Below are 21,301 nucleotides of genomic sequence, written 5' to 3'. Positions count from 1 at the left end.
GGAAGGCTTAGGAACCCCAACCTGGAATCTATAGAGTCCAGGCAAAAGCACGCTTCAAAAGGTAGGAAGAACGAAATAAGAAAGGCTGCAACCTGAGCCTGGTTTGGAACATACCCCCAAAACGCAATAACCTAACGGTCCTCATTCTCACTCAGGTGAACAGGGACAGACCGGAACTACGCTTCCCAGAATGCAAAACGGTGGGGCGGCGCTAAAGAAACTGTTTTTACCTCAAGTTGGCAGGAGGCCCTTCAGGCTTGTGAACTCCAGTCCCTCTTCTTGGCTCTCCTCACCTCAGCCTAATTGGCTTGGCAGTCCGTGCGTGGGAGGGCGGCTCTGGCGTCACTGGCAGCGGTTGAATGGGGGCCCTCAGCCCCGGGACCTCCCGGTAAATGAAGTCCTTTTTCCGGTCGGAGACGTAGCTTTTCCGGCCGCGTCAGAGCAACAGGACTACATTTCCCAGGGGCACACGGGGCTGCCGGGCAGCGTGGGGGCGGCGCCTCACGTCCTGTACAGTCATCCCAATCCTCTTCGGCGGGACTGTGATGGCCGGAGAGATGACGATCTTAGGTTAGTGATCGGAAGGGTCCCTGACGCTGTTGCAGGCACCGGAGCGGTTTGGGGAGGCCGCGATGGGCGGGGATGGTTGTCACACCTGCTGGATCCCGCTGGCGCAGCAGAAGGGGCGCTGGAAATGTGACTTAGAGGCGGTTTGGGGTTGTAAATGACGCCAGGTTGGGGGGTCGCCTCTAAGAAGGCCCAGGCCGGAGTAGGCCTGGGTAGGGCTGGCGGCGACGGTCCGCGTACATTGTAGGGACATCGAGCCTCGGGAAAGGTTGTTCCCTAATGAATGTCGATTTTGAATCCTCTGTTGAATTGGGGCCTTCGAGAGGCTGCCGGAATGTGCATCTCCAAGACCCCTTTGTGGAGGAAGGGGGAGGAGCGGCAGCAGCATCCCGAACTGTAAGCCCATGGGATGCTGTACTTAGAGAGATCCAGGCCTCTTTGATGTATAGTTCAGTGTTTCCACCAACCAGGTAGGAATTACCCTCTCCGGAAGAGGTGATGAAATGCTTCAGAAAATGTGTACGTAGGAGCAACAGGAAAGTTGGATTGGCACCTGATTTCATGACTTTGAGTTACGTGTTGATGAGGATGAGCTAACAATTAGCACAGCAGACCCCTACAAATTGGCGTTTGGGGTTATGTGTAACGTGGATGGACACAGGTGTATAACATAGCCTTCTGAAACAAAAAAACGATTAATTGTAAATTCGAAGTAGCTTCTTTCTTCATCATTTACGTTTACAGTCTGCGTGGCATTTGTTCATATTTTTTTTCACCAGTTAATATTTATTAAACAATCTTCAACTGGCTAGGAACCGTTCTTGGTGTAGGGGACACAACGGTGAGTAAAACCTGACTTCAAGGGAGCTTCCATTTATGTTGTCATCAGGGTTTCACTTAATCTCTCTTCCTAAATATCACCTTTGCAAGAACTATGTCCTTAATTCATATTCAGTACAGAAAAAGTTAACTGTTTTGTTATGAAGTGACAGTTGACTATCTAAGCAAATTACAAAATTATTTTCATCTAGTTTATCCGTTTCATTCTTTTGAAAGGAAACAGGAAATAAAGGGATAAAGAGTTTAGCCTTACAATAACAGTTTTTGCTATGGAAATTTTAATAATAGAGTTTATTTTTAACAATAATATCGAAAGCTAATCATAAAACTATAAAATCTAAATATTAATTTACCAAGAATTAGATTATATCTAACTTTTGCTCCAGATGAATGGTTTTTCCCGTCAGCAGTAGCACAATTATTATTGAAATGTTTTTCCATTTTATCCCTTTACCTACCCATGAGAAGTACACAAATATACAGAGTTTTTGTTTTTGTGGCTACTTCAATTTAGTTGTATTACAGTCAGTTTACATTATGCAAACTTGGTGTTTAAGAAGTGTTATCATGAGTACTATAAAAGAAATTTTGAGATTGTATCTTTAATCTTGTTTCAAAGAGTGGTATTCAAGGGACTTTACTATAGTAATTTAGCATATTGTGCTAGTTTGATAAGACATAACTTTTAATTTGCCTGTCTTTCAGGATCAGCTGTTTTGACTCTCCTATTGGCTGGCTATTTGGCACAACAGTATTTACCATTGCCTACTCCTAAAGTGATTGGCATTGACCTTGGTACCACCTACTGTTCAGTCGGGGTGTTTTTTCCTGGTACAGGAAAAGTAAAGGTCATTCCAGATGAAAATGGGCACATCAGCATACCCAGCATGGTGTCCTTCACTGACGACGATGTTTATGTGGGGTATGAAAGCTTAGAGCTGGCGGATTCAAATCCTCAGAACACCATATATGATGCTAAAAGATTCATAGGCAAGATTTTTACCCCAGAAGAGCTAGAGGCTGAAATTGGCAGATACCCTTTTAAGGTAAGTTAAGCTAAAATATCTTTTAACTTTAGCTCAGATTACTGTTTCAATTAATGCTTTAGCTTCAAGTTAATGAAACATTCTGTTTAAATGGACTGAGTCTCCACCACCATCACCAGCATCACAAAGAAAAAAAGACTCAATCTGCATGGAAGTTTTATCATATAACAAGCAATCCCACAGCAGCTCCGGAGTTTGTTAATTCATTGACCCCACAGTATTATCAAGGACTTGGGACATTACCAGTCTCTCAGTCTGCCATCCTCAGAATGTCTGCATAGCTCTTTCATTGTAGCAGGAAAGCTAATGAAGCCCCATGTACCTATAGATGGATGGATACATAGATATTCTCTGTGTTTGTGTATATGCATATTTGTATACATAAAAAAAAGATCATACTAGGCATGCTGTGTTATGACTTGTTTAAAACTCATCAGTACATCGTGGACAGTTAGTAGGCTTACCTCATTATTTTACTGTCTTTCATAGTTGTAATGGAATAACTATTCCATTATTTAACTGTCCAGTTTCTGTCAGTGTACACATTATTTTTCCCCTAGTTTTCTACTGTTATTGGAGCTTCAGTGAATATCTTTGTACATACATGTTTTTACATTGCTCTGATAATTTCCTAAATTTGAATTCTAGAACTGGAATTGACAGGCCTAATGTATGCATGTTTTTAAGGCTTTTGATTTATATTGCCAAATTGTGCACCAAAAAGTTTATATACTTTTACCTATTTTTTAGAGTGCTTATATCTTCAGTGTTATTATTTTTCAGTCTTTGCCAATAGGTAAGTAAAAAATGATATCTTGTCTTGATCTGCATTCCTATGACTTCTAGTGAGGTCAAACTCTTAAAAATTGGTTTATCAGCATTTTAATTTTCTTCAGTGATCAATTTCTTATCCTTCATCCTGTTTTCTTTTGGAATTGTTTACCTTCCCCCAATGACTATAAAACACCTTTGTGATAGTTTTCAGTATTTTTTCTTTTTTTTTTAACTGATGGTGTATAGTTTTGTTTTTGAACTGTCAAGAATGTTAAATTTTTATGTGGTAAAATCATCTCTTAACTTTCAAAAAATGTTTTTGGACTCTCACCATGTTTACAATGTCCTTTCCAGTCCTATCCACTTGTATTTTTTTTCCTAATGCTTTTATTTAAGTATTTGTAGGTTTGGGTTTTACTGGGTTTTTTTCCTTTCAAACATTCAAATGTTTAAATGTTAAAAACCCATGTAGGGGTTTTTTTGGTAAATTATGAAGTGGGATTCTCAATAAGCAGATTTTAAAATAGGTGATTGTATCTCTGCTTCTTATTGACTAATCCATACAAAAAAATTCTCAAAATTTTTATCTATTTCAAAGGTGAAAAAGAATTTCTCCATGCATTTCTTAGGTTTATTTCTTTGTTCTTTATTAGCTCTTTCTTCGGATTCTTTATTAATTTGTAGTTTTTCTTATGTAATGATAAAATCACATAAAGCTTTACATTTTCCTCTAAATTACAGCTTTGGGTACATTACTTATTGATCCAAGAGTTATTTTAAGGTTTGGTTTTTTTTTTTTTTAAGTTTCTAATTGATCTGATTTTTTTGTTGTTTCTGTTTCATGATCACTCTGAAGGTACTGGTATCTTTGGACCTTATATTAATAGTGTCCATAGCTTGTTTTTGTTTTCCCCAGACAGGTGAAATACTTTTTGGAAGGTCAGGTTTTCTCGATTGAAACCTAATTACGTAGTCTAGAATGACTGGGGTAAAATGCTTGTAATTTCTTAGAATAGATTAATGCTCTTTACTGTTGATGTTAATACAAAACTGTTGGTGAAACTAGCATGTTTTAGAATTAATGTAATTTTTTAAATGTACAAATGTACAACCACATTAGCAGGGATAATTGGCTAACATCTGTTTTCACGGGAACAAGAATGTGAGTGACAGTTTATTCTTAGATAAGAACATAATGAAATACTAAAATTATTCTTGTTAATATTTACCAGAACATTCTTTCACTGATCTATTAGTTTTGGAAACAAATTTATTTTTCTTAAAAAAAGAAGATCTTGAGTTACATACATGACTTAGCAACTGTTGTTCCTTCTATTTCAGCTTTTATCTTTTCTTTCATTTATCAGATTTATGTTTGAGAATCTTTTATGTTCCAATTATATGTTTATTGGTGAATTTTATTATTCTTCTGTTATTGAAACTATGGAGTGGATTCATTTTATAGATTTTAAAGTATAACTTTTAACAACCTCTAGTCTTAGTAAATGCACTTGTTAGATAACAAATGAATTTTATGACTTTTTAAAGGTTAAGTTTTGATTGAATACATCCTGCATGTATATATGTGTGTTAGCATATGCATATGTAGATACATACACACACTTTTTATTTGTTTGTTTTTGCAAATCTCCTTCATAGGTTTTAAACAAAAATGGAATGGTTGAGTTTTCTGTGACAAGTAATGAGACCATCACCGTTTCCCCAGAATATGTGGGCTCTAGACTGTTGTTGAAGTTAAAGGAAATGGCAGAGGAATACCTTGGAATGCCAGTTGCCAATGCTGTTATTTCTGTACCAGCAGAATTTGATCTAAAACAAAGAAATTCAACAATTGAAGCTGCTAACCTTGCAGGTAATCACATACCTGAGTTGCATTTTTATCAAAATTTTCTTAGGTTGAAAATCTGTAGTAAGGTACTTCGTTTGCAAACCACCTGACTTGGTACCTGAACAAACTATTTGGTAAATAAATTAGATGGGTTTTTATATAGATTTACAGACAATTAAGGAAGTTCTATCATGCCATGTAAAATGTGTATAATATGACAACAGTCTATCAGGCATATGACAAAGGCTGAGAGAACATGGACACATGTTAGCAATGAGGAATTTTTTTCTTCTAAACTTTTTTAATGTGAAGATGAATATAATGTTTTTAAAAAATCTAAATTGGGAGAAAATTCATATAATGCTATTCCATAAATATTGAGTGCTTTAGTAAACAAAACAGATAAATCCTTTTCTCCTGGAGCTTATATTCTATTGGGGGTAACAGAAAATCAGCATTGAAGATAGGTATGTTATGGGCTTTCTTACCCTTAGCATAATGGACATTTGGGGCCTGATAATTCTTTGTTCTGGGAGACTGTCCTGCGTGTTATAGGCTATTTTGCAGCATCCCTGGCCTGTACTCCCTGGATGCCAGTATAGCCTCCCCAACAAATGATGACAGTTTTATGTCTTCAGTGGCCAGAAGTCCCCAGAGGAGCCAAATGCCCTCTGGTTGAGAGCCTTGATACAACATACATGAGAAAGTAACATGCTGTGGGAAAAAAGACAGGATAAGGGGACAGGTTTGCCGGGTGACCAGAGGGTAGGAGGACTTGCAGGTTTTAGAGAAGAGTGGTCATGTAGACCTTCCTAAGGTGACATTTAAGCAGATTTGAAGGAAGCAAGGCAGTTAGCAAAGCAGCTATATAGAGGAAGTATGCTATAGGAGGGAGAATGGTCAGTGGAGCAGCCATGAAATGAGAATTTGCTGGTACATAAGAAAATTGGAGGTTGGTCAGTGTGGCTGGAGCAGAGTGAGTGATGAAGTCAGAGAGCTAAGGGGAAAGGTTTTATGGTCTTTGAATAAATTCTTCAGAGTCTGAATAGGTTTTATGGCTCTTGATACATAAAGCCATGTTACTTTCAAGGCCACTCATTATGTGTGGCAGTTAGTTTAAAGCAGGAATTTTGCTCAAGGAAATCTGATCTTTTGCCTGCACATTTACTGTCTAACTTTGCTTTGAAGTCAGATTTTGCTGTATATTTCTAGATTTTTCTTTTTATTATCTCTTTTCTGTTTATTCATCTGTTGTTTTTAACAAAAAGTCTCTTTTAAAAGAAGAGTACAGTAAGCTTATCTCATTTCTATAGCAATTTGTTACATTACAAAATGATTAAAGTTTAATTGCTTATGTATTCCCAAGTAAAATATGAAGGAGGAGGCTTAGAGATTTTCTAAAATTAAGTATTAATTAATAAATAGAATGATGTGTTCTACTGAATCTAGGCCTTTATTTCTTTTTATTATAATCTTCTTTTAGAATAATTTTAATGATACTCATTTAGAAAAACCTGTATTTATCCTTCTTCTTTCATTATTTTGGGGGGTTTCTGGCTTGTCTTTCTTATTATTACTCAGCGGAGTTCATGTCATAGAGACACTTAAAACGTTGTAAGATTGAGTGGGAAGAAATTTCCTAATATGTCCTCTCATGATTTGTTCTTCCCTCCAACCGATTTTACAGGACTGAAGATCTTAAGAGTAATAAATGAACCTACAGCAGCAGCTATGGCCTATGGCCTCCACAAAGCAGACGTCTTTCACGTCTTGGTAATAGATCTGGGCGGAGGAACTCTAGATGTGTCATTGCTGAATAAACAAGGAGGAATGTTTCTGACCCGAGCAATGTCTGGTAAGGAAAATACAGGGAAAGGTACAGAGGTTTAGGCACATTAACATATGTAATGGTGATGGTGAAGGGAACAGAAGGAAAGACATTCTTTTAAAATAAAGGATGATCAGTTTATTTCACTTGATAATCTGTTTCACAAAATAGGTGTCTTTAGGAAATCTAAGAATTGTATTTTATATTCTAATTTTTAAAGGCTTTTGTTTTAATTTAGTTTAAGGAAATAAACCTATGGAGCTTAAGTTATAGGTGGTTTAATTTCTACATTTTTTCCCTCCTAACCAGACTCTATTTTGAACTAGATTCGGCGCTGGGCATTTATATTCCATTACTCTTTCCCTTACTAAAGTATTTTTTTCTATTTTTCACCTTTTAATCATTCAAGCAAAAGGATTTTTTTTTTAAAGATAAAAATGCCTATTAATACTTTTTTAATTATAAGAACTTTCTTCTGTTGAGAATAATGACATTTGTTTTTTTTTTCAATTGTTACTTAAAAGCCAGTCTGTGTTCTCAGTATCTTATTTCTGAAAAATTATTTGATATCACTAAGAGATGCTTCCTTTTACATCATTTAAGCCCAGATGTGCACTGTATTTTAATAGTACATGTTTGAATTAAGATCATTTTAACCCAATTATTTTTAATCAGTCTTTGTATGAATAAAATCTTAATAATACATTAAATAAGGGTTTGTTATTTCCAGAATATCATCTTTATACATACATATACACAGATACATGTATACATATACATGCACATATATATTTCTAAATAATAATTAAACTTTTAAATTTTTAACTTAGGAAACAATAAGCTTGGAGGACAAGACTTCAATCAGAGATTGCTTCAGTACTTATATAAACAGATCTATCAAACATATGGCTTCCTACCATCTAGGAAAGAGGAAATCCACAGATTGAGACAAGCTGTGGAAATGGTCAAATTAAATCTGACTCTTCATCAGTCTGCTCAGCTCTCAGTATTACTAACAGTGGAGGAAAAGGACAGGAAGGAACCTCAGAGTAGTGACACTGAACTGCAGAAGGACAGACTTTCCCCAGCAGATGGCCACCAGGTGAAGAGCACTGGAGATAGCCTTTCTGAAAAGAAAAATGGAGAAAGTCAGGTTTTGTTTGAAACAGAAATATCACGGAAGCTCTTTGACACCCTTAATGAAGATCTTTTCCAGAAAATCCTCGTACCCATTCACCAAGTGTTAAAAGAAGGCCACCTGGGAAAGACTGAGATTGACGAGGTGGTTTTGGTTGGGGGCTCAACTCGTATTCCTCGAATCCGCCAGGTCATTCAAGAGTTCTTTGGAAAGGATCCCAACACGTCTGTAGACCCTGACCTGGCAGTGGTGACAGGAGTGGCTATCCAAGCAGGGATTGATGGCGGCTCTTGGCCTCTGCAAGTCAGTGCTTTAGAAATTCCCAATAAGCATTTACAGAAGACCAACTTCAACTGAATTATGAAGGAATGGTTATTTGTGACCTTGTCTGATGATCTCTTCCCCTTTATCAGACCATCTCCACCTAATAAATTCTCCAAATATCTCGCAAATTTACCTAAAAGATAACACTTAGATATATGAAATTTTATGTAATATTTTGTTTTAGGATTGAATATGACCAAATTGATCTTGTTTGGTTTTGGAGAGCTCCCATTCCAACAAATACTTCTAAAGTGATAGAACTGAGGTAAAGCTCTTCTGGGAGCACAGGTGGCTGTATTTTGGATTCTGGAAATAGATAACCATATAACCATATGCACTTAAAATTATATTCTGTAAACATTGCCTAGTGCCAATTACAGCATTCCCAGTTCTTACTAAATTGTATTGACAGGAGCTGATAATTTATACCTTTGGTTATGACATGTAACTCTGAATTTGAACTATACTTGAAGGACAGTGTTGATGGCAGGTACTTACATTGGGTGGGAGAGAGCAGTATTTATTGTTACTTTAAGCTGCATATATAATATTCATAACTGCCATATTATATAACAAAACGACTTTCACAAATTCAGTATCCCATTATGTGTCCTATTCACATAACCTACATTCTCCAGATTTTTAAAATATATTTATTGGACCAATTTATTTTGTTTCTGAAATAGCTACAGATTTATTCAAATATTTCAACACCAGACAGTAGAAATGCCTAACTTATATTTTAGTTCCTTCATCTGCTTGCATCTTCTCTGCTTGGATTTCCATGATTCTGCCTGTTTAGAAAACAATAGCAAATTATTAATTGCATTTTAGAAATGTGTTGATGTCACAATAAAGCCGTCATTACTACCAATTTTTTGTTATTTAAGACCTTTGCGGACATTGATAAACAGCAGTAATCAGCTACAATATATTTATTTCTTTTACATTTTTGTTTCATTGTTTGTTTTCAGTAAACCGTAGAGAATTTAGCTGGCATTTGATTCAGTTTTACTGAGTTTTTTTCCCCATACTTAGTTTTAAATGAGGAAATTGTACTCATTTATAAATACCTTCCTTGTTTCCTACCATCAATTAAAAATAGTTACAGACTTGGGCTATTTTTAGCCTTAAGGTTAGTGTGTCATGAGAGCAGAAAATTTGTGAATACTGGAAGTAACGTGGAAATCTAATGTGGAATGCAATGTGAAAAAAAGGTCCACAAATCAGCTTGGTAGCAGTTTTGTGTTTTGGTTTGTTTCCTTTTAGGAAAGCTACAAAAACCAAGAAAGAAAATGAAGCAGTTTTATTTCTGTGATGCCCCTGTTATTTAAAGCTTTTTTTTTTCTATAATAGAGGCATATTTCCTATCAATATTCAAAAATTATACTCTGGTCAACATTTTTGTTAGTATAAAATATATCTGCTTTATCCATTGTTGAGTTTGAAAGGATGTTAAATTTCCAATCAAAGAAAAGGAAAAGTGAACAAAGTGATTTCAGCAACATCAAAACATTTCAGCTTCTCATATAAAAAGCTGAGTGGTTTTTGCAGATCTAAAGAATGTTTCTTAGTAATGAAATTGCTGTTAAAAGAATTTTAATCAAATACTTTTGTGTATGAAAATACGTGTAGTAGGTAGATATTAAAATATAGAATGTCTGTTGACATGTTTTATTTTAGAACTAATGGAGAAATGCCAAAGAGGAATCCTTCACTGCATTATGAAAATATTCAGGTGTTCTCTTGGACGTCATAGAAATCTTCAATAAGTTTCAGAATAGAAAAAGATCTTTTTGCAAAGGTCTTTAAGAGAAAAGTATTCAATTTTTCAAAATCTCCATATATAGTATCAGTTTTAACCTAAAGCATTTTAAGATTTTTTAAAGTTTGAATTTCTCAAGTATAAGGTAGTTCAGGACAATCTATTAACACTTTAGAGGAAACAATTTGCAAAACAGGGCAGCTAATCTCATACACTAAAATTGGAATTTAAGTAATTGTGTCTAAAAAATAGATTGGCAGTGTTGGAATTTGAAGGCAATTGTTTAGCATATTCTCTAGTATAGTTACACCTTTAAAAAAATGAAGTAAAGTCTGTCTTTAATTATATTTTAGGGGGCTATATAAATGTATATATAGTCTTGAAATCAGTGTAGTTTATTTATTTAAAAGGTAAAAATGCATCCTACAAGGGATTATGTATGCATAATAATCTGAAAACATTTTTCATAAAACAAACAATACATTTTGGTTGTACATCTTGCTAGTGTTTTTTGAAGTACATAACTTTTAAAATATTAACTGTCTTGTATGATTAGTATATGTGAATGAATAATTTATTTTGTGTCAGGGGTGTTTTGGTACTTACTGTGTTTTGACTTGAACCACTGATGTATCAGCAGATAACTACTGTGTATAACATGTTCTGAAGATCATAGTTATTGTGCTTAACAGATTGTGCCTCTTAAATTTGTGTGTACAGGTAATTCACCTTTTAATGTAAATAAATACGACTTTGCAGTTTGGTTTTTAAACTGTGTCCTTTATTTTCCATTCCGGACTAGGCCAGAGTACATCTTTGTGGTATGTAAATAAGAAAGGAATTAGGAATAGAGCTGATCTGATGCTCATGGCATGTGCCCTCAGCAGCTATTGCCTAGTTCCTTGCATCCTGAATGTCTCTGGTATTGCTTACTTTTCTACTTATTTCCCTTATTTAGAAGAGACATTTTCTGTATTATATGAACAGTGTCTCCAAAATCCATTAATGGCTTCTGACTGTAATGGAGCCAAGATTTAAACTAATTGAGATGATTAATAATCTTGCGTAGTAGACTAATCCTTTGATCGGTGGTTAATACTTTATACTTCCCTAGTAAAGTTTGTTATTCTTTAGACAAAATGCTCAATACAATTTTTTTAAAAGAAATTCATTTGATTAATGTAGTCTTTTCAAATGAACCCTTAAAGATAGTAGTAGATTTGATTCTCCAATCACTAGTTCCTGTGATTCCTTCATAGTTGTTTTGAACTATCCCTGCCATTGCTGAGGGATTCAGATACAGTAGAAATACAGTGACACATCATATTTATTTCCATTAACAAATGACATTGCCACATTGAGTTAGGTGGCTTCTAGTGTGGCTCCCTATGATCCTGACTTACCAATGTTGGAGGCTTCAAATGATGTAGCCACAGTTGAGATTTCAGTGTAATTTCATGAAAGACCCTAAGCCAGAATCACCCAGCTAAGCAGTTTCCAGATTCCTGATTCACTACATTTTGTATTAACGTGTTATTCAACAATAGATAATAGAATGCTTGCTATTAGTTTTGTACCAATAAACATGAGTAGGTACTATTATCCCCATTTTCAAATAGGGAAATTAAGGCACAGATGCATTAGGTAATTTTCCCAGAATTACACAGCTAATAGATAGCAGAACTATGATTCAAATCCAGTTCATGCTCAGTGCCAATGCTATGTTGCCTTATCCATCCCATCATACACTCCTACAGTGCCTTTTTTGTTCAGTAATAAACCCTGGATAGTATCCATGAAAGACCTTTTGTTTATCAGATAATGTTAAAGATTTCGCTTTTGCTATTTAATCTTTTACATTTCTGACAAGCAAATTTGAATTTACAGATCTTTTAAATACAAAATAGAGATGATGGTACCTACTTCAGTGGCTTTTTGTGAGTGCCTCGTACAGAAAGTGCTAAATATTGTGAATAGAGATGGTAAAAAGATAGGGACATGAACAAAGAAGTTCAATGACTTGCTAATTTTATGTGAGATTATAAGGAAATGCTACCCAAAAAATGGGCTATTTTCCCAAATATCCTCAAGCCCCTGATTCTATGGGTCTAAAACTTCTGCAAACTATTGAGAATTCTGATGAAATATGAGAAAAAATAAATTTGCCTTCATAAACATAAATTTAGTTTTGGAAAGAATAGACAGTTGCATCACATCAACTTATTTGGATGTTAAAGCAGGAACAAACGCAGTTTGTTTTACACCTCATTGAATTAACTACTATTTGGCTAAACTGAAAGACCTAAATTGTTTCAAATGGTATAACACCTATAATTTTAGAACTATATATATTTATATATAAACATAGACACACACACACACACACATACACTTCTGTTATGAGTTCATCCATTTACTTATATTGTCTAACAGATCTCTGTAGTATTGGAAACTGGGAATTTGAGTTAATTATTAGTTGTAACCACTACCCTTCCTTTGTCTCCCAAGTAGATAAATTAAGATAATTTTGTAGTGTTTGAAAAATGCTTTGTGGCAAAATGTAGTTGTGGCAGACCTGCTAAATGCTACTGCAATATCTTTTCTATTCACTCTTACTTCTAGAACCTGGTTTTTTTGTTTGTTTGTTTGTTTGTTTGTTTGTTTGTTTGTTTTTTGGAGTGGCAATATCCCCTACTTTAAAAGTTATTTCCCATCTTCTTCTGCAGCTATGGATGGCTGTGACATGATTCTGACCATTGAGATGTAAACATGTAACCATATAAATCAGTAGGTACACAGGCTGTTTCTTTTTTTAACGTTTACACATTTAGATTATACAAACATCTTGCTTCTCACCACTCCTTTCTTCTTGAAATGCAGACATGATGCTGGAGATAAAGCAATGGGTTTGCAGCCATAAATCAACAGATATATAATGGGTGGTTGAGCAAAAGGCAGAAGCAGCCAGTGGTGTTATGGAAGCACTCTGGCCAACTCAGTCCTTTCCTCCTTGAGACTTCTTTACACTTAAAGAAAACAAGCCCCTTAGTTGTTTACACTTACTTCTTTCTTTTCTTTCTTGTGTTTTTAAACTTTACAATGTGGTTAAACATTTGGTCAAATTGTCATTTGTTGGACTTCTGCTTCGGGCCAAGAGGGAATAAAAAGGAACTGTTTCTACTAAAAAGTGGAAGTATGTGAAACAAGTTTTCAAGCTCTTACGCACCATGGCCAACTTTAATTCTTGTCCATTACCTCTGCAAAGTCATAGCTATGGCGATACAGGGAAAGCAGAGGCTGGTCTGAAATCCCCACAAATGCTCAGAACAGGAAGCTAGAAGCAGATGTCCAAAGAATTAGTGGTGACTGAAGCTGTGTTACTTTGTATGCCTAGTTCCTGTGGCCCTCCACTGTCAGGCATTCCAAATCGTTCATTTTGTCCTACTCTCTGACCACCACATTACATTTTCTACTATGTATATCAGAGTTGAAAAATAGCAATAAACCAATAATCATTCACAAGTGTATTCATAATGAGCTGAGTTTTATAAACATGGATTCAAAAATCGATCCTTGACACACAAAAGTACATATTTGTCATTTTCCTTTTAAACATTTTGGAAAAACTATATTTAAAATTTTCACAAATATCACAAATATTTTTTAAATTTATGATCTATTTTTGTTTTACTCAGATACCTGTTCACGTTTATGTTCCTCTTTGTGCTGCCTTCATGAGATAAAAGGTTCCTATCTTTGATCTACTGTGATAACTAAGCACATGCTCAGTCTGGTCTGTCTGTAAACAACAAGTGAGCAAACCTAGTTACCTGGTCAGCCATTGTCAGCAAGAGAAGCCAGTCAGCCTTTACCCGGTTCATACCCATTACTGTGGCCTCATTAACCCAGCAGCTCATCAGCCACCACAGGAACTACCAAGATAGTCTTCATCCTTATGAAAAGATGTAGAGAAATGTGGCTCACAATGTAGCCGAAAGTCCTTATTTTTGTATTCTACAGATGATCCACTTGCTTAGAAAACGACAGCCAGAAAAGAGGGAACTAGGAGAACTGGAAGGAACGAGAAAGAGTAAAATAATAATGAGACTGGAGGGAAGAGGGCAGAGCACAGCCGTTCAAGGAATGATAGCAATTAACACCAACATGGTGGAAGATTCAACTCCCAGTTGCCCTTGAGGATTAAGATGGCGGGAGGTTTGCCTTCTAGCAGAACTTGACCTTCATTATATCCTCATTGTAATATATTGGCATGATAAATAGCATGCTCGTAGGTGCCATGACAATCCCAAGGCAAAAGAGTGGTCAGTGACCCGATTCCTGGGAATCCCAGCCCCTTCCCCAGGGTAATTGGAATAGTCCTCCCATTTGCAGGCATGTGAAGCTATGAGCCCACTGAAAACTGGCAACACCATGACTCTTGGTCAACTCTTTCTCTCCCTCATATCCGGAGACAAGCTGCACTCTGTCTATGGAGTGTGTACCTACTTTTATTTTAACCTGAGCACCCACCTCTCACCTCATGGCCTTTTTCTTGCCTTTTGAAACAGCCTATATACATTCTGTACAGTACATATCTCTCTGATGCAAGAACACAGATGTGGGGCGTGAGAAGGGCTGTGTCCCAGGCTTCGGCTGAGCCCCTGGGACATGCCCCGCCAAGTGTGGGTCCTTGGCTTCACACAGGAAAGAATTTAAGAGAGAGCTACTGTTGAGTAAAGGTAGATTTATTCATAGAGATACACTGAAAGGCAAGAGAAAGGCCACGAGATATGGGTGTTGGGTGCTCAGATTAAAAGTAGGTACACATTCCATAGACAGAATGTGGGCCATCTCCAACGAGGGGGAGAGAGGGGCTGGCAGAGGCGCCGTGTTGCTAGTTTTTATGGGCTTGGTGGCTTCAAATGCTAGTAAGTGGAAGGACCAGTCTAAGTAGCCTGGGGAAGGGACTGGGATTCCCAGGAAGTTGGCCATTTCCCACTCTTTGACCTTTTGTGGCTAGCCTTGGGACTGCCATGGTGCCTGTGGGCATGTTACTCACCATGTTAATATATTACAATGGGCCTATAATGAAGCTCAAGATCTACTAGAAGTTAAATCTCTCAACATCTTGAGCCTCAAGGTCTACTGGGGGTTGAATCTTTCACCAATTTGATGTTAATTGCTGTAGCATTCCTTGAATGGCTGTGCCCTGCCATCTTACTTTCTCTTCCCTAAATAACTCTACCTTTACTCAACTGTGGCTCACTCTTGAATTCCTTCCTGCGTAAGCCAAGGACACACACTTGGTGGTGCACGTCCCAGCAGCTCAATCGAGACCTGGGACATGGCCCTCCTCACATGCCACATCAGTTTTTCCTGCCTCAGTAATAGTAACTGCTTGGCTGTTTTGTTTCTGTTCCTGGGAAGGCGCCAGAGAGTCCTGTTCAGTTTCATACACAATTGAAATGAAAATGAAATATTAATATTTTAAAACACAAAAAATAAAAAATAAAAAAATAAAACACAATAACATTTCCTTGAGTAATTTTGGCTTAGTAATTTTTAAAATTTATTTTTGCTTTATTTTCACTCGTTAATGAAATATCCAGTTCCCTTTCTTAATGGAATTCAACACATATTTACTCAATGTTTACAGAGTACAAAACATAGCGGCAGGCAGTTCAGGGATTACAAAGACAGGACAACATTTTAAGTGACAAATTCTAAGGAAGGAAGCTTGAGTTAATAAAGGGATTTATAATTTAAGGAAAATTTTCATAAGTACCTTTAGGGGATAAAATGAAGTTGTAAAAAGTTGTTGCATAGGAAGGAGAAAAAGAGGATAAAAGAAATGGTTGATAGATCTTAACATATTAAAATACTTTATTAAAATCACCTTGAAAGGAAAATACTATTCAAGTTTGAAAACCTCAAATTTGAAGGGCAATTCAGAGAAATAATGTTGCTTCTATTATATAAAACCACCAAATTAAAAAGCCCTTCAAAATATAATTAGTACTAGAAATTTAACAATTTCTGATACATAACCCACTGAGGTTAACTCTAGCCAAAAAATGATGTCCCATAAAAAATATAAAAGGAAACAGTAAAAATATTATAAAATATTATTTTTAAATAAAGCACATCATAAAATTCAGTTAACATATAATTAATCTTTCTAAAAAAGCAACTGAATAACTCAATGTTTTTTCTGATTCCTCCATAATTTTATACACTGTACAGTAACTCAACACATAGTAAATATGTATGTCAGTGCCCATATATTATTATACTAAAACACCTAGTCACTCAATCTACACATGTTTGTTGAGTATCAACGATCTGAGAGGCACTATGCTAGGAACCTAACACACAAACTCGGCTGAAACTGGGCACTTGACTTCAAGTACACTTAGTGCAGAGACAGGCTAAAAGAATTAAAACAGAGTATGGTCTCTGCCGTGATAAAGGTATGCACAAGGGGGTAGTCAGAGCACAGAAAAGGGGCGTCTGGATCAGACTGGACAGCAGGGGTGGAAATCAGAGGATACTCTGGAGAAGGTGCCTCTCAAATAGAGACCTAAAGGGTAAATGGCATTGAGTACTTAGGCAACAGAGAAAAGGCAGAGACCCCTGAGGGCACGAATGGAAGAAAGAAGGCTGAGTGCAGCCCTGGATGGTTACAGTGAGGGTGCTTATCCCTATTTGTGCTGACCAGTGGTTTTTTGCCCACTTTTTTTGCATTTCTTCCCTGTCATTATTTTTTCAAATACTGATTTTTTTTTATTTGGTATAATCAAGCACAATCCAAAACTATTTAATTTTTGTCCCTGAGACTTGTGTTATTTCTGCTTCTGTTAGCATGTCAAAGAAAAGTCCTTTCTGCTGTATCAAATTCTGTGGTGTTTCAAATTCTGTAATCCTTCCAGAGTCTAGAACAAGCACCCTGCAACGTGAAAAAAATCCAGTCAGGTAACCTATAACCAGTGTTTCAGTTCACCCTTCTTGTTGTTACAACTGTAAAGTTTAAATGACTGTGTGAGTTGTGTCGGTACAAAATAAAGGTACTATTTGACTCAGGAAATATATCAAGTTTCCCAATATTCTTCTTAGCATTCACATACTCCTCTAATTATTTTGGAAAATATCTTCCATACTCTTAAGGGACATTTTGTATCTCAGCACAGTTAAAATTGTTTATTAGTAGTGGCAAGTAATTAATGTGTTTTATATGTTCAATAGTTACCTCTGTAGAAATGGTTTTATTTCTGAAGAAAGTAAAGCCTACCTGTCTGAATCCATGACAGAATGCAGTCTGTGGGCAATCGTCAGGATGGTGCAATCGGAAAACTCCTTCCTGATTGTGGCCTGCACCAAGTTGTCAGTCTCAAAATCGATGGAGGCTGTTGCCTCATCCAAGATGAGAATTTTTGTTTTTCTCAGCAATGCACGAGCAAGACAGATGAGCTGTCGTTGTCCAACGCTGTTTAAACAAGACAGCAAAATGACTTCAATGGTGGCCTCTAATGCTCACACACTTCCTGTTCTAAAATTCTGCTGATAATTGTTGCTCTCTTCCTAACTCATTCATTCGTTCTTTTCTTTAAGAAATATTCACTGAGTGATTATTATATGCCAGACTCCGGTCCAAGTTCTGAAAATAGAACAGTGAATTAAATAGACAAAAGTTTACGTCTGTGTGGAGTTTACATGGTGAAACAAAAAATAAACAAGATAAATGAGCAAAATGCCTAGTAATAAGAAGAATTCAAACATACAGAAAGGGGACGTGTGAAGCGTGCATGTGGGGTGTATATATTAGATGGGCAAGCCAAAAAAATCCTCCCCCTATTCCCTGAAAGATTTGGGGGAGGATGAAACAAGAGTGGAGATTGAAACCAAGTTCCTCTGCCAAGTTTATGATTAACCTCTCTATCCAAAACACTGTTCCCCTTCTTGTCTAACACCTGTTCTCCTCAAGGTTGAGGAGAATCAAAGAAAAGGGGGGAACTGTAACCAAGCAGGACCCTGTGAGCCTTTCCTGGGACAGATCCCTTCCCTGTATCCTCTGCTGTAGCTCCTCTCTGAGGTACCCAGATGATAGTATCTCATGCATATTTCCTGAGTTTTTCAAATGCTAAAAACCACCACCAAATAGAAGAAATTAACTACTTTATGATCATGAGCATATAGCCTGCCCCCCAACCCAACCTAGTGCCTAAGGGTTGATTACCATCAACCAGTTAGAATTGTGCGCAGCTGATCACAGACCCTAGGACCTCCCCTCCCCTCCCAACCCACATCAGCTGGCCTTTGAAAATGCTTAGGTGAAAACCTTCGGGGAGTTTGGGAGGTTTGGTGGCACTGGGAAGATGCTTTTTAATTCAAGACCTGAAGGAAGTGGGGAGTAAGTCTTGCAGATTTCCGATGGGAACTTGTTCCTGGCAAAGTGAATCGCAGATGTGAAACTCCTGAGGCAGACAGGAAATGGCCTGGCATTTTGATGAATCAGCACGGAGGCCAAGGTGGTGGAAACAGAAAGGGAGGGGAAGAGTAGTCAAAGAGAAGGCTAAGCCATGCAGTGCAGGCTTGAGAGGGTCCAACTGACTTTCCTTAGGTCTCTGATCACATAAAGGAACTGTCCTAAGACATCAAATAGCCATGAAGAAAAAGCAGCCCCTTACAACATTTTTTAGGAAGAAAGCTATTAGAATAGGAGACTTTACAAAAGAAGATTCAATCAAATAGTGACTTTTTGTACTGCATTGTTCGTTTTTTTCCCCTTTGTTTCTCAACCAGCAGTTTCCCAGTGAGTGGCTACTATTTTATTTATTCCTTGTCTCTCTTCCCTAGAGGTAATCAGCAGTGATGTGCTTTGAACAGACCAAACAAAATCCATGCTGGCTCAGGAGTGATTTCCCTTTGAGGCCAACTCGTCTGTAAAAAGCTGAGCACAAATGACCCGGGCAAGCTCTGCTCTTAGCATCTTACCTGAGGTTTTCACCGCCCTCTGAAATCTCATGTAGCAGCTTCCTGGGAAGGGACTGCACAAATTCTTTTAAGTGACACAGTTCCAGCACCTCCCACAGCTGGCCATCAGAATACTTGTCTAGGGGGTCTAGGTTCATCTGAAGGGTTCCAGAAAATAAAACAGGATCCTAGAGAATAAAATAGTTACCAGTAATCTTACTGTCACAGGAGGCATGCATATGCTAAATAAGGAAAAAATGAAATAGTTGTCAAATTCATTTTATATTAAAACCCAAAGCAGCAGAGAATCAGAGTAAGCTGCAAGTTAGGGTAAATCGTTATAAGCTTCCTGATTCTTCCTCCTCCTCTTATTGATCATGTCCACAACAACCATAATAGTAATGATGACGATGGCTGTCATTTAGTCAGGGATACACCATAACAGAGAAAAAAACTGAATAAATGCAATCTATACTACGTATGCAACACAATCAATCAGTACACCAACCCAGAAAGATGGAAGTCAATATCCTCATTTGACAGAGTGAACTGGAGGTTTCAAAAGCTCTCGTCCAGGGACATACAGAAGGTAAGTGCTCAAGCCCAGTTCAAAGAGGACAAGTCCATGCTCTTTCCGACACACCAACATGCCTAGTGAACCTGTATTTTACTACACCTGTACTGATTTATAAGAAAGAAATGTCTATTTCTTTTTTCCACTAAATTTTTCTCTGCCAGAACTTTAGATTTTACTCAGATTTGTTTTGATGTGAATTCATGAATGCAAGTATGTATGTAAACAACATGACAAAGAGATGATATAATTTTGTTATTTTTAGAAAGTAATATAAAAATATTTCATAAATGCTCAGCTGAAATCTCTCAAACTCAATTGAATAAGTCATTTTTGACCTTAGAGGCATATTATTGAGCCAATTTGCGTACTTGTTAATGCTCAAGTTCCTTTGATGCCATGGATGGAAAAATCAAAGAACCTGAGAAAAAAAGATCTAACTGAATTACTGTTCTTTTTATTTTTTTTAATGTTTCTAAACTTCAAGTCAGAAGAGTCAAAACCCTACATTCAAATTATCAACTAAGCAACAGCCTCAATAATTGTTTTTTTCTTCCAAAAAATACCAACATATTTCAGTCTGATCTTTTCATTCAAATTTTATTTATATTCACCATTATGAAGGAAACTTGCAAAACAATGTACCAGTTTTTTAAATAGATCAATGCACTTAGGAAGAACACTTTAGAGTAAGAGTGTTTAACAGGATTCAATTAAATAGTGATTTTTCACAATACATTTAAAATAATTTGGCTCCCCAAAATGAATGTACATGCTTGAAAGGAATATACTCTTAAAAAAAAAAAAGGAAGATGCTTACCTTGAGGAAATTAAGAAAGACTAACAGCAAAACAGTTTTACCTGTGGAATAATATTAAGTTTGCCACGAAGGTCATGAAGCCCAATAGAAGATATATCAATTCCATCGATAATAATTTTGCCTCCTGATCCTTCCACAGTTCTAAATAGGCAATTGGATAGTGTTGATTTGCCGGCTCCAGTTCGTCCCACAATTCCAATCTATAATGAAATTATTATAAGCAGTTTACACTGTACTTTTTTTTGTATATATATATACAATGCTTCAGTCGTACATGAACACACATATATTCGTTTTTCTATTCTTTTTCACCATAAGTTACTACAAGATGTACTTTGTGTAAGGGAAAAGGACCTTTGTACTGACAACAACTTTATTACATGTCGGGTCAGTGGAATCTAATTTTGCCAACCAGAATAACATTGATTGTCACGGAGGATGTAATGTGACTTTCAAGCATCAGTCTATATCCAGATAATCTTTACTGGAAATGCTTGGACTAATATGTGTGTTTCTCTAGTTTTGAGCAATTTAGTTACCACCTACTAGAGCACATCAGCAGCCCCAGGAAGAGCAGATCATCCCTGAACCATCCCTGAACTAGCCATTAAGGGTGTGGTTCACAGCAAGATTGATAATGGGGTTGTTTTCCTGGGATTTTCAAAATGAGGCTTCTCCAGCATCCCTCCCTCAAAATAAACAAGCAAACAAGCAAACAGGACTGGCACCCTCTGCTCAGATAGACTAGAAAATCTAAAGGAAAGCCTGTAGATTTCCTTGGTGTATCAAAACATCTACTGCATTGA

General features: G+C 36.6%; 2 protein-coding genes across 5 annotated transcripts in view; one reads left to right on the top strand and one right to left on the bottom strand.

Annotated features, from left to right (window-relative positions):
* Positions 1 to 481: 481 nt before the first annotated feature.
* On the top strand, positions 482 to 10,903 carry HSPA13 (heat shock protein family A (Hsp70) member 13). Its single transcript, XM_010977411.3, has 5 exons — positions 482 to 570; positions 2,113 to 2,453; positions 4,887 to 5,100; positions 6,764 to 6,931; positions 7,735 to 10,903. Exons 1-5 carry the CDS (start codon positions 546 to 548, stop codon positions 8,397 to 8,399), a joined length of 1,413 nt encoding a protein of 470 aa, XP_010975713.2. The 5' UTR covers positions 482 to 545; the 3' UTR covers positions 8,400 to 10,903.
* LOC105086856 (multidrug resistance-associated protein 1) overlaps positions 9,024 to 21,301 on the bottom strand; it is an 81,991-nt gene continuing 69,713 nt past the window's right edge. The window contains exons 25-29 of one of the 4 annotated variants that reach the window (XR_010384842.1): positions 20,537 to 20,695; positions 19,123 to 19,289; positions 17,420 to 17,614; positions 13,962 to 14,083; positions 9,024 to 9,160 (exon numbers count right to left, since the gene is read on the bottom strand). Coding sequence is in view for 3 of the 4 variants with exons in the window: in XM_031457843.2 (XP_031313703.1) it covers positions 16,945 to 17,077; positions 17,420 to 17,614; positions 19,123 to 19,289; positions 20,537 to 20,695 (654 nt within the window). In the remaining variant the exon portion in view is untranslated. The other 3 variants (XM_064496468.1, XM_031457843.2, XM_064496470.1) reach the window with 3 other exon arrangements.

This window comes from Camelus dromedarius, chromosome 2 (genome assembly GCF_036321535.1).
Source record: "Camelus dromedarius isolate mCamDro1 chromosome 2, mCamDro1.pat, whole genome shotgun sequence".
Lineage (NCBI taxonomy): Eukaryota > Metazoa > Chordata > Mammalia > Artiodactyla > Camelidae > Camelus > Camelus dromedarius.
This window is presented reverse-complemented; position numbering and strand designations above follow the sequence as displayed.

What these genes read in the sequence shown, in the direction of transcription:
- HSPA13 (XM_010977411.3), top strand. Translation starts at nt 546, where the DNA reads ATGGCCGGAGAGATGACGATCTTAG. An exon ending in CGGAGAGATGACGATCTTAG is followed by an intron (nt 571 to 2,112) that starts GTTAGTGATCGG and finishes CCTGTCTTTCAG; the next exon opens with GATCAGCTGTTTTGACTCTC. An exon ending in TGAAGCTGCTAACCTTGCAG is followed by an intron (nt 5,101 to 6,763) that starts GTAATCACATAC and finishes CCGATTTTACAG; the next exon opens with GACTGAAGATCTTAAGAGTA.